This window comes from Xiphophorus hellerii, chromosome 4 (genome assembly GCF_003331165.1).
Source record: "Xiphophorus hellerii strain 12219 chromosome 4, Xiphophorus_hellerii-4.1, whole genome shotgun sequence".
Taxonomy (NCBI): domain Eukaryota; kingdom Metazoa; phylum Chordata; class Actinopteri; order Cyprinodontiformes; family Poeciliidae; genus Xiphophorus; species Xiphophorus hellerii.
The window spans coordinates 8,819,422-8,832,477 of NC_045675.1; the positions used below are offsets into that span (position 1 = coordinate 8,819,422).

Here is a 13,056-nt window from a genome sequence, read left to right on the forward strand (position 1 = left end):
TTGTCTAAAATTTTTTAATTCTAAATGTCAAACTACAGACTTACGAAAACATTTATTACATTCTGTAACTGTACAAAAAGTTAATGTCACATTTGTTCACAGAAAGACCAGTACAACATTATGCAACAGCAATTACAGACGAGATGTTGGTCTCAGATGACAAGGCCACGAGACGGATTCAGAGGAGCCGACAGTGTTATGGTTGCCAAGAAAGAAAAAAAAATCCGCAGAAAGGTTAAGTCACACAGCTGAGGACATGCATAACATTTCCCACCTGTCGCAGCACACGTGGAAATCAAAAGGCAGCAGAATAGTTTTTTTTTTTCCTTTATCAAAGTGGAATAAGCAAAAATGATGGAATACATTCAGCACAGTTCTTGTTGAATCTGTAAATTGTTGGAGTGGTCAAACTGCACAACTAGAATCAAGGAATGTGATCATAACGAGTTCTACCTGAACTTACAGAGGGTTGTATCTTCTGTCTGTAATGGTGTGATGATGTAGGTTTTAACAGGCAGGAAAGCTGCCATTTACCTGAATATGCAAGAAAAGGTTTTCATTTCGAACAGCTCAACCTGAATACCTAACATCTGTCATGTTTATCGTGTTGAATTATCAATCACTTTTTAAGTAGCTGAATTTCAGAGTTTTCATTTCTTGACTTAGATTTTTAATTTCTGCAAATTCTCAACAAAAGTCATTTTGGGGCACAAATGTGACCCAAATTAGATAATAAACCTAATTATCTCCAATAAAGCATCATTTTTATGCTTAAATGCTTTTTTTAATTAAAGTCAAAGATCTGCAAGAATAAAATAGAAATAATACACAACTTCATTTTCATCACATTAGGCTAGAAACAAAAAAAAATATACATGACATCACTGTTTTTATTGTGAATAGAAAAAGATGGCGGCTGTTCTCGGCAGCCGTCGCCGTCGTCGTCTTCTAACTCTAACTAAATGGTCCCAGGTGTGTCTTCCACACAACGAAGCAGTGAAGTTTTCTTTCTTCCTTTCAACGGCATCACAGGAACATGCATTACAGCCAGACTGACACCTGTGATGTGCGGGAGTCTGTAAACTCTGTCACCCATACATGAGTCTGTATCCAGTTCTGCTGGCTGCGACGGCCCAGCCTCAGCTCAGCCCGATGCCTAGCTGTTTGCTCGTGTCAGTGCACACAAAGAAGGTTTTCAGCTCCCCTTTCCCCTTGACGTTGATGAATCCTCGACACTCACAAGAGTAACCCAGCTTCCTCAGCACTTGAGAGGATTCTTCTGTTACCTAAAAGAAGAGCAAAACGTCACAGCTGAAGCTAAGAGAGGTGCTTTTGTATGCAGACCAAATGTTCGATTAGTCATGATTCCAATTTAAATCTATGTTCATTTAAGAATGTTTACACAACCACAGTCTTTAATGTGTGTTTTTTCTTCATGTGTAGAAAAAGAAAACATGATTTTTAACATTTGTCTCCAATCCCCTTTACTCTGAGGGAGTAAAAGGGATTTTCCCAACTAAACCCCTTAGTTTAGTTGGGAAAATCCCCAACTAAACTTTTATTTTAGTTGGGGATTTAGTTGGGCTTATTTTCTCAACTAAACCCCTGACTGAAGTGAACTGGGTTTCATTTATGGAGATCAAACAGCAGGCAGGTCAGGAGTCTGCAACCTTTACAAACCTAAAAACTATTTTTCCCTTACTCTAGCTAAACTAACTCATTTAGAGCAGCAAATGTTGCCTGTCATTTTTTTTTTAAAAAGCAACTTAAAATTTGTGATTAGATTTGTGATTTGTCCTATTTAAATGACCACAATTTTGTTTCTATTTTTGCATAAACGATGGACACGTTTTCTTCTATAGGAAGCTATATTAGCGGAAAATTACGGTAAGCACAGTTTCCAACTCAGTGACAAATAAATTTTATGTATTTTTAGTCTCATTCTGTTGTGGAAATTCTATGCAATTACTAAAACCAGCATTTTTTCTATATGTACAAACATTAGTTGTAGTTAAGCCAAAGTTATTTAGAGTCACACTGGAAGGCATTAACCAGAGAAGCAACATGAGAACAATGTCAACTCTGGAGGAACTGCAAAGATCCACAGATGATGTGGGAGAATATGTTTACAGGAAAGTTACTAGAGTAGAAATCTGGCCTTTATGAAAGAGGCATGAAAACATGCATAAACACAAAAACGAGCAAAGCCATACTGAAACCAACCTGGATCTTTCCCATTTCTCCAGTGCTCTCCATTCTGCTGGCTACATTCACTGTGTTGCCCCAGATGTCATACTGAGGTTTCCTCGCCCCGATCACTCCAGCTATCACTGGGCCATGATTAATTCCTTAGAGAGGGAAAAGAAGATTAGTTTTATATCCGTATCTTATTACATTACGAGTAGGAAAAGAAAGTCACAAGGGAAGAATACAAATACAAAACTGTTCCTTCATTACCAGAGGTGTGGTGTGCTGCAGGTTTGTTTTTTATCGTGATAACAAACTACAAAGATTTCCTGATTGTGCCCCTTCATCAGAACAAATTAATCTAATACAGTCTTTTATTCAAATACTGTCTGTTGAGGAGTGTATAGCTCCCAGTGGCTAACCCAGGCAAACTGCTGTTTAAACACTACGCATGCATGAATCTGCATTTACGTACATAGGTTGAAACGGGTCTGATACGATTCATAAAAACCGACTAATGCAGCAGAAAATACTTTTATGACTCAGACACAATTTTCCACAGAAATTAAATTAACCCATTTTGGATGTTAGATTCACTATGTAATTTAAAGTCATCTAAAGTAATCTACTCCAAAGTAATCATGAAACACAGTCACAGGTGGTGGGTTTTTATTTTCGGTGAATTCTTTGAGGCCTGGACTAACAAACGGGCCACGTTCCAACTTTCTCCTCTAACAGTTGAAGGATAAAATCTAAAGGATGGAGCCTTGTTTACATTTTTCTTTTGTTAATGACTGCTTATTAAAATCCACAATTATAGCAAATTCACAGAGAAGGTCTTTTTGTCTGTCATCTTTATGGAGCTGTTTTACATGTTCTACAGACCTGGACTGACTCGAACTCCAGCATCACATCCAGCTCAGATTGATGGCTCATCACAGAAAATCGTACATTTGTCCCAGATTGTTTCTCTCTATCCCATTGTAAGCATGTTTTATTCAACCCACTGGATTTCTGATTCTAAAATCCTGATAATTTAGGACAATTAAAAATATTTTAGATTCATTTTGTTGCCTTTCTCTAATGGATTGCCTCATCTTCTGACATATTCTATGATTTCCTCTTAAAAAATTGTATTTGCCTTAAATCCAAAGGCCCATTCTATAAAAAGTCAGAGTTCTGACTCTGGTTTCTAGATGCAATTGTGTGTCTGTCCTCATTATGGTGGTACTCCTATATTTTTAATGAAGATTCATACATTAAGAAATGTGTAATAGCACAACAGATGTTTTCCGCACCTTTATTTTATCTGTTAAATAATGTTAATGTTTCTATAAACCTAAACAAACTTATCTGATTAGAGTCATCTCTCTAGACAGTAGAGAGCTTAGAGGCGTTAATGTGTCTTAATGTATCGAATATTCTGCTTCTATATCTGGTGTAGTTAAATGAAATGGCAGTATTTGGATCACTTTATCTTTTTCAAGTTTTGGACAGCTATAAATTCAAGATTTTATGTTTAAGACCACACAAAATAATGGACAATAATGCAATGTAAGGGAAAGGAAAAAGATGCATCATCATTTTCTAAATTTTAATAGCTAAAAATCTAAAAAGTGTTGCGTACATTTACATTTAGCAGCCCTAATTAGCACTGTTTCTGGAATTACAGCAGCAAGACTTTTGGGAAATGTCTCCACTGGCTTTCATAGCCACAGTCTCAAACTTTTGTTCATTCTTCAAACTCCAACAGAGTTTAGTGCTATTGTTCTGGTAGAAGGTGAACCTCAGCAGTTGTCTGAGGTATTTCTGATCCTCCTCAAGGAAAGCATTCCCACAGTATGACACTGCCAGCATCCTGTTTAACCATGGGGACTGTGTGCTTAGGGTGATGTTTTGTGTTAGTTCTCAGCCACAGATTATGTTTTGCTGGGAGGCTAAAAGCTCCATTTTGGTCTCATCTGACCAAGCAGCTTCATTCCAATGTTTGCTGGTCCCTAAATGTCTCATGGCTGACTGTAAATATGACCTCTGATGGCTTTCTTTAAGCTGTTACTCTTTTCTTGCACCTCACCCTTAAAAGTAACATTGTCCAGGTCAGGGCTAATAGTTATCTGAGCTTGAGCTGCGAATCTCTGCAGCTCCTCTAGTGCAACCACAGCCATCTTGGCTCAGACACAGGCTTGCACTTCTGCTGCACTACTTTCCATTTTTGAGTGATAATTTGAATAGAGCACAGAGAAATATGCAAAGCTTATGATCTCGTGTTCAAGTCAAACTCTGCTTCAAACTTCTCCACAACTCTCTCCCTGAACTGTCTGCTGTGACCCTTGACCTTCATGGTGATGTTGCTCGCTGATTTTCTCTAACACACATCTGTGTCAATTGGTGTACAGGACTTTATTTAGGGGTCTCTGAGTAAAGACAGCTCAATACAAATGCACACCACCATTACTCGCTCCAGTACATGATTCAATTTATTGTGTTGGTCTTTCACATAAAATCCCAGTGGAGTAAATTGTGATTCATGGCTTTAACATGAAACAATGTGAAAAGGTTAGTCCCAATAACATGATTCTGTAAAAGCAGGTTCATTGTGAGAAGCTGCTAACAGTCTGTAAAATAATAACCTAAAAACTGCTCAGTGCTTCAGATCAGACTGTAAAAGCAGGACATAAATGCCAATCATGTGTAGGGTAACTAAGGAGACCAGCCAGATGATGGTGTAGCTTTATACAGTCAATAAAGGTTTCGGCTGCCCAGCTGCTCTGCACACTCACCCACTCGAAGCCTGAAGGTGTTGAAGGAATGTCTGTTGATTACATCCAACTTGCCATTCATAGCAATGGCGAACTCCACCATGATTCCTATCTGGGCCTGCTTCTTCTCTATGTCCTGAAAACACACATGAGGATAACAGAATCAACTCAATACCCACAACATTTCAAGCACGAGTAGAGACTCCTTTGAAACAGCTCGTCTGACCCCTGCCTGACCCGAAGGTGAAGCGCTACTCAAGCCCACCTGATGGTTTTCATGGCCAGGCCCACTAAGCCCCGCCGTTGCCATGTAGGTGCTGCCAATTGTCTTGATCTTCTCCACACCACTGAACTTTGGCTTGGAGAGCAGCTGGAGGATTACAGGAAAATAAATGAGAAATGTTCACCTGTTATCATGTTTTTTTTTCCCTGCATGTATCAAAAGTCCAGATAATTAACATGCCAAGGAAGATGCAATGAGTGGCAATAGCAACAGGAAAGAATGTCTTTTCTATTTTTATTCTGCTGACCTCATCAAAATCAGCGATGATCTCATTGAGCAGCCTGAGGCATTCCAAGCCCTCCTTGTTAATATCGCACTCAGTGTAAAACTCTTTGAAATTGGGCACAGAGGCAAACATCACGCAGACGCAGTCATAGGACTTGTAGTACAGGTCCTGTTCAGAAACAAAAACACATGGGTTTTATTTTCAGTCTCATGACTTTGTTAAAAAACATTAGGATAATTCATTGTTATGAGCTAAATTCTATTAATATACAGGTGTGTGTAATATGAAGCTTATATAGTAATGATTTATTATGGACTGTGATGTATTTGACATGAATTCCTGTTAACTACATTGATAAAACTCAGAAATAAGCCTTCTGTGAAAATTTGACTATCACTTATAGCCAACAAATGGACTTTAACACAGAAATGTTATATTATGGCCAAACATTATTATGGAGAAAACCATGGTGTTCACAGTTGTCTATTAGACATTTATTAACATCTTACACAAGGAGAGTAACCGATACAAAAGGTTTTATCCAATCATATTAATGGAAAGTTGAGTGGAAGCAGAAAAGATATAAAAGTAAAGGTTGACAAAAAACATGGGTAGCCACAGCAAATTCATGAGTTAAGCTTCTTCTGAACCAGAAGCAATGGTCAAAGCATCCTAACTCAGTGGTCCAAAGTCCTCTTATCAGATCAAAGTAAACGTTTCATTTAATTAGGAAATAAATTAAGACAGAAGAGGAACAACATCCTAGTTGCTTTAGGATGTTGGAGTGAAGTTTCCAATCTGTGATGATTTGAGGAGCCATGTTATCTGCTGATGTATTTCCAAGTCCAATATCAATACAGCTAGATCCCTGGGGTAGCTCAAACTTCCCTCTCCTGATGCTGATTTGTTTCCAGCTGGACTTGGAAGCTGCCAAAACTATCCATTCCTGCTTTAGTGACCATTGTATTATGGTGATTTGCTAGCCAACAAACATACATGAACACCACACAGAATCTAAGTGGTGTAGTTCAAGAGGAAGATGAGAGAAGCCAGACACAACAACAGAGCATCAGGCTTCAGGCTCAGATTTTCTGAGAAAGCAGCATTAATATTAGCAGTAACGTGATAATCCCATGAGTTGGATGAGTAGAGTTGTATGTTTTACTGAGGATATTGAATTCATGAATGTAAAATAGGTTTTGTAAAATAGTACTTATTTGGCATTTTACAAGCCAAATAAGTACTACTGGATTCTTGTCACCTTCAAATATAAAAACACTAAAATACAATTTGCAGAATCAGAAACCTGTGAATTCAGAGTTTTGGTTTCAGCTTAGAAAATGACTTGTATTAAGGCGTTTCACTGGTAGTATTTTTCTTCCTCTGCATCAATTATCTTCTAGTGCCTAGCAACCAGATGGCTTAACCTGAAGGATTCAGCTGAAATGCCTTGAAAATCTCACCTCGTTCTTCTTGTTCTCACCGACAAACAGCGCTGCCACGTGGGCAGGCAGCACGTTTTCCAGCAGCAGACGGTTCAGGTTCTCCCTCGTCTCAATCTCGTCCTGCTCCGTGCGGTTCTTGTACTTGAGCTGGAAGTCCTGCCGAAAGCAGTTGTCGTTCTAGGAGGCAGACCCGCGGTGATGTTACAAAATGCAGCAGTAGTGTGGGCGTTAATGCATTCAGTTTTCTTCTGCCAGAACTGTTGGGGATACAAAAGAAAAGCAACTAAAGAAGAAAAATATCATACCTGCAGCGATATGATGAGCATGGTGACTAGAAACAGCATGATGTCGATGCCGCTCATAATCTGAAGGTCTTTGACAAACCCAGTGCATGGCAGGGTGTCATTTGTCATCCTGCAGAACAAAAATGAGAAGTCTCTATTCAGGAATACATTTTGCAAAATTGTTCAGAATGAAAACATGAATATTTTTTCACCATTCAGTTTGTGTTTTTTCAGTTAATACAAACTAAAAAAATGTACAAGCTTTAATAAAACACACCCGGTTTAAAACCAGATGAAATGTAACCTTATCAGTCAAAAACTTTGTCCATCAGTGTTAACAACGTAAAAGGAAACGTCACTGACAGTCTTCTTCCAATAAAATGTGCTTCAGAATTTTTGACCTACTCGCTGCAGTTAAATCTGTTGTAGTATTGGGAGAAGTTTTCAAACTTCGAGAAGTGGGTATTAAGAAGTTGGTGGCTGAAGATGATGTAGTAGTACAAGATGGATGCAACAAAGAGGAGGAGCACTTTGAGCTCTAAGCTCACTCGCAGAAAGACTCCACATGCAATGAGCGACAGGCTCCAGCAGCATACAGAGTACTGAGGGACAGAGAGAGGACAAAGGGGATCATACAGGCAATACAAGTCTAACACAAAAAATATCTGTCATGTTTAAATGGTATGCAAACAACTAAAACAATTATCTAGAAAATATTTTACATGTCCAATAAAGGAAACTTTTATTTAATCCTGCAAATCTTTATTATGAAGTAATAATTCCAGTGCCTTGCAAAAATACTTAGACTCCTTTGACTTTTTGTCTGTTACAACTACAAACTTTAATGTATTTAAGTTGGATTCGACTTGATAGACCAACACAAAGCTGTGAATAATTTGGGATGTGAAAATAGCATCAAATTAGCAGGGATGAGGAAGCTGGTCAGACTTGGTGGATGTGAGCAAACACAAGGCAATTCTGACAGAAAACCTGTTAGGGGCTGCAAAAGACTTGAGACTGGGGCTAAAGTCATCTACCACCACGACCTCAAGTACGAAGCTGGATAGGATGGCCAATTACAGGAGGACTGGAGTTGGTTTGTATCAAAGCGTATTCATGTACTAAACTTGCCCAGTCAAAGCTCAGACCTAAGAATTTGTAGAAACCTTAAAATATTTGATTATTTATACTTCACATTTAATCTTTTTAAGTTTGAGCTGTTAGGCAAAAACAAAAAATGGGCAACAAATATAGTCTCTACACACAGTCAAGTGCCTGGGAGCTGGAGCTGTAGTGAAAGGTTGGTAGAACCAGGGGTCAGAAAAAAAATGCACAACACACTTTTCTGTCAAAACCATAGGTCGTTTTCTTTTCCCTTCAAAAAATATGAACCACTTTGTGTTGGTCTATTACAAAAACTAGTTGGAAAAGATCAAGGCGGTTAAACTCTTGTGCATGACACTGTACTGTATATCTGGGATGAGTTGTGTGAGGTTTGTGTTTCCCCAAGTTTATGTATCGAGGCAGTAACACTCTGTGGGACTAACTAAAACACAAATTATAGTTAACAAATCCTCCACTCACAGGCAGTGACATGAAGTCGTCAGTCTTTATGTTCCGTGGCAAGTCATTCTGGAAAAAGAAACGCTGCCAAGAGATGAAATAAAAATTTCAATTTGATTGACAAGCCAACCTGATTTGACTCGGAGCCCAAATTGTGAACATTGTCCTACCAGGTTAAACATCGCCGACATAATGATGACCGCAGCGGTAATGGTTGCCAGGGGGAGGCGCAGACATGGCCGCTTCACCACCGCCTCCGATACAGCTGGCAGCAACCGACACCCTGACAGCTTGTGTGGAAACACACGCTGCAGAGGATAAAGAGAAGTGAGAAGAAAAGATGAGAGGAAAAGGTGGATTCAGACATGTGAAAGGAGCATGTGACTCTTCGCCCAGTCAGCCGTCTCCAGACATCATGTGTCAGTGACTTGCAGATGATTTAATTCAGAAGAAGAATTTGTTTTTGGGGAGAAAACTGTGATGAACTGACTGTCGGTTTTCATCTGCCTTGTCAAAAAGGAAGCTGCAACAATTCAAACATTACTTTGAAGGGCATGTTTAGGTTTTAATAGTTCAACTTAAGCTAATCCTAAAAAAATTTATATAACTTCTATTTCACAATCTTTTTTTTTAAACTTGCCAGCTTTATAGTTGGTGTTTTGTCTTTGAATTATAACAGGAAGTGGGGGTTTTTATACTTAGCCAACACTTCTGCAGTTCGAAAGACAAAAAAACTAATAACTTAATGTCTTTGATCATTTCTATTCAGTTTAGCATTGATTACATTAAACTATATTAATGCAGTTTTATGAATAGGTAATAAAACATTAATTTGATTTAAGATGAACAATTTAACTTTTATCAAAATTTTTCTTCTCTGGAGTTCAAAGAAATGACTTTATGAATTAAAATTCTGATTGATAACATTAGTCACATACTTAGAGAAACTGAACAAAAACAGGCAATCTGCTTATTCACATTGTAAGCTTTAATATTTTTTTGCAAATATTGGTTACAACATTTTACTAAGTTTATTTTTTTTTACTCTTTACCCATACTGCCAACATGTTCAGTGTCACTTGCTAACTTTCTATATGCTAAAGAAAGTTGGAGACAGAATGCAAACAATCTGTCATTGTAGATAAAATATTATCTCCAGGCTGAAATTGTTCAAGATTACTAATGTTAATTAGCTATGGATTAATTGAGGATTATTTAAAAGCATTTAATAATTTCTGAATTTGCTAAATAATTCATTTAAGAGCTAATTCGACACATTTAAACAGACCTTAATCTGTCAGCTCTTTGTGTATGACACTTAAAGGTCACAAAAATCAGTAATTAACTAAAGGTCAGAACGCTTACAAGCTTTTATTCTGCATAGAATAAAAGCTTGATCTGGTCAATCTAACAGGTTTATTCAGGATAATTTTAAGGCAAAATAGCAAAAGCGGTTAAATATGTCCAAATGCACTCGACATCCTTAAACTTTAATGTTCCCTTTCCAGTATTGAACAAGGGTTGTGATGTTAAATTTCATCTCCACTCCGCTTCTGGAAGATAATTGCTAGAAAGCAAAAAGGGGGGAAAAAAGAATGCTGCCACAGATGCATTCCCACTAAAATTATTTTTTAATTAAGTCTTCACTATTACTGTATAAGATTCCCTTGTATGACATTAGCACAAAAGAAGAGCAGAAATGTGGAAAAGATTTCACATTAAATTTTCCTTTTAATTCAAAAGGATATTGAGTGTTCAAGAGCAAAACACTTCAGTCATGCACATATGCTGCAGAAATGGGCCAGGTCACAATGAAACAAAACACCTGAATTACATCTTATTACATTATCCATCTAGAGGGTAGCAAGCAATGCACAGGTCTTTTCCATTTTCTTCAAACACAGATTCTAACATGGCCTGAAAATTTGTGAATTAAAAGATCAGTCATAGTAAACGTTAATCATACTGACCTGCAAATGACCCGCATAACAGATGGCCAAAATCACCACCAGAATAGAAACCAACACTCCAAAGTATGTCAACCCCTGTTCCCTGCTGATAGAGACAAAATCAGTTAGATTTTTTTTTCATCCAGAGGTTTAATTTTATGGCTTTCTTTGAAACAATAACAACTGTCTAAATCTCTGAAAAGCACAAGACAACAAAAGCCTTGTGTTGTTTTTTAGCACAATGAGGGTAGAACAGACTTTTAGTGAAAATGGAAATATGGTTTTACTTACTTCTTTGTGACAAGTATTTGAATTACAAAGATACAGAGGAAGATGAAGGTTGCACATCCCACATAGTGCTGGAACATCGGCAAGTCCAAGAATCGGTACTAAGGAGAGGAAAAGAAGAAAATGCTGCTCTGTTTGCAGGTTTACATATACATTTGAATGAGGCTTTGGGGTTTTTAACGATGCATTTTTATTCTTTTCCTCTGAGAGGAATGATTCTGCAACCTCAGTTTAATATTTATCCATTCCAAAATCAGTTTTGCTGTATGTTAAAAAACAGAATTATCTCCACATTTTAACTCTCCAGCTGTTGACTTAAGGTGAAGTTAATACATTTGGAAGTAGTCCTCCATCTTCTTCATTCTACCCACTTTGAGCAATGCTAATGGCAAAGAACCAGACCAAAAACATGATGTTGTCACCACTGTGCTCGGTACCTGGAGTAGTGTGTTTAGATCTGAAACAGTCAAACAGTTCGCTCTTTGTTCTGACTGTAAAAAAAAAAAAAAATCCCCTGAAGTTTTATTTTGCTTGCGCCTGTGGGCAGATGCAAATTTTACTCCATGTGATAGTTGAACATCCTCCTCTAGGACAGCAGCATTAGTGTTTCTGTGTCTGCCAGGTTACGTTGTTCTGGGTTTTCACCGAACATATTAATTATTTGTCTTTATCAAAAGAGGAACCGTTTGGGTCAGACAGCTGAGGTTGGATACAGCTTGGTGTGAAATCATGAGACAGAGGTTGAGCAGATTACCTCCAGATTACCTCCAAATTACTCAACTCCTGCAATCACCAGATTAAATGTAGTAGAAGGCGAAAGGGTATGTTTAAGTCTGTCTCTTAATTTTGCCTTTGTGGATGAGAGAAAATCCAAAATAAATCCTATTTATTTTGTTCTTTATTTGTTCAAAATAAAATCAAACCACCATTTATGCTGTTGTATCAAAGCAATTTATGTGCATCCAAAAATAATTAATGATTTCAATAACCAAAGTCAAACCTACCTGCTTTTCTAATTCTTTTTTTGGAAACCACAAGGCTACCCTTCTGCTCTCTTCAGACTTCGACCACTGCCTACGAGAAGAGAAGAAAAGAAATCTGATTATTATTTTACATTCTAACACACTTAATTAAACTCCAGAAAAATAAATGCTGCAGGAAGTTCACCAAGTTTATCCAGAAGAGTCTGTTTAAATGGGCTCTTCTGTAGCAGTCAGCATTAAAGGAGCCTCTGACTGAAGACACTTTTTGAATTGTGTTCATTTTATAAAGCATCTGAAGAACTGACACTTCCACAAGAAGTACAGTCTACTTTGTCTAATTTTTTATGCAACTTTGCTCACGTTGAGCCTGTTGTCTTGCTGAATACTGAGGTTTTTATAGTCCTCCACTGATTCTCCCATGATGGGCATATTGCAGGTTCTCCTGAAATCTAAAATCATCTCTTATTTTGTTCACACTCAAGATGAGGTGATTGTTCCCATGCCACCATGCCACAAACAAATCACTTGACAAATAGAAGCAATTTTAAAAGAAAGCCACATAATTGCAGATTGTTGCACTTGTAATAGCATGTAGTTGGTAAATCGGTAAATTGTTAGTGACCTTACAAAGTGCAAAGTCGAATTCGCATCTTAATTTCTGTTCATCATGTAAGAAAACATCTCAGTAAGAGGAAAATCTACCTTACACCCTAGAAAGATTTTTGTCTTTTTAACAAACAAAAATGGCTCAGATTTCCTATCTGCTAAAAGCTAATTATGCAAAACTTCCTAGATTTTCATCTGCTGCAGATGAGGCTGTGCTCATGGTGACTGGGCCATGCAGAGTATTTTTCTCACATTTTATCTCAAACCTGTATTTGCATAAAAAAGCATCCTCCAAATATGAAATCATGTCTTCAGCTGAGCTGAACATAGTGAGCCTTCTCTGCAATTTCCATCTTTTTAATTGTGGGCTGTTTTCCACCTTCTGGAGGTTTATATTCACATCACATCAGTAGGCAATTTTCATTGTCACAAAAAGTGATTTAAACCTAAAGGATTAGCCAAAGATATGCTGCAAAGAATGCC

The 13,056-nt window shown here is 37.6% G+C and overlaps 1 protein-coding gene across 3 annotated transcripts in view; it reads right to left on the bottom strand.

Moving 5' to 3' along the window:
• Positions 1–33: 33 nt before the first annotated feature.
• adcy7 (adenylate cyclase 7) overlaps positions 34–13,056 on the bottom strand; it is a 66,021-nt gene continuing 52,998 nt past the window's right edge. For all 3 annotated transcript variants that reach the window (XM_032560298.1, XM_032560296.1, XM_032560297.1), the window contains 13 exons: positions 11,989–12,058; positions 10,988–11,085; positions 10,718–10,802; positions 8,918–9,055; positions 8,769–8,831; positions 7,590–7,786; positions 7,206–7,314; positions 6,919–7,077; positions 5,477–5,623; positions 5,212–5,316; positions 4,968–5,082; positions 2,224–2,348; positions 34–1,286 (listed from right to left, as the gene is read on the bottom strand). In XM_032560298.1, the coding sequence (XP_032416189.1) occupies positions 1,140–1,286; positions 2,224–2,348; positions 4,968–5,082; positions 5,212–5,316; positions 5,477–5,623; positions 6,919–7,077; positions 7,206–7,314; positions 7,590–7,786; positions 8,769–8,831; positions 8,918–9,055; positions 10,718–10,802; positions 10,988–11,085; positions 11,989–12,058 (1,558 nt within the window). In that variant the 3' untranslated portion in view covers positions 34–1,139. The remainder of the gene's footprint in view (positions 1,287–2,223; positions 2,349–4,967; positions 5,083–5,211; positions 5,317–5,476; positions 5,624–6,918; positions 7,078–7,205; positions 7,315–7,589; positions 7,787–8,768; positions 8,832–8,917; positions 9,056–10,717; positions 10,803–10,987; positions 11,086–11,988; positions 12,059–13,056) is intronic.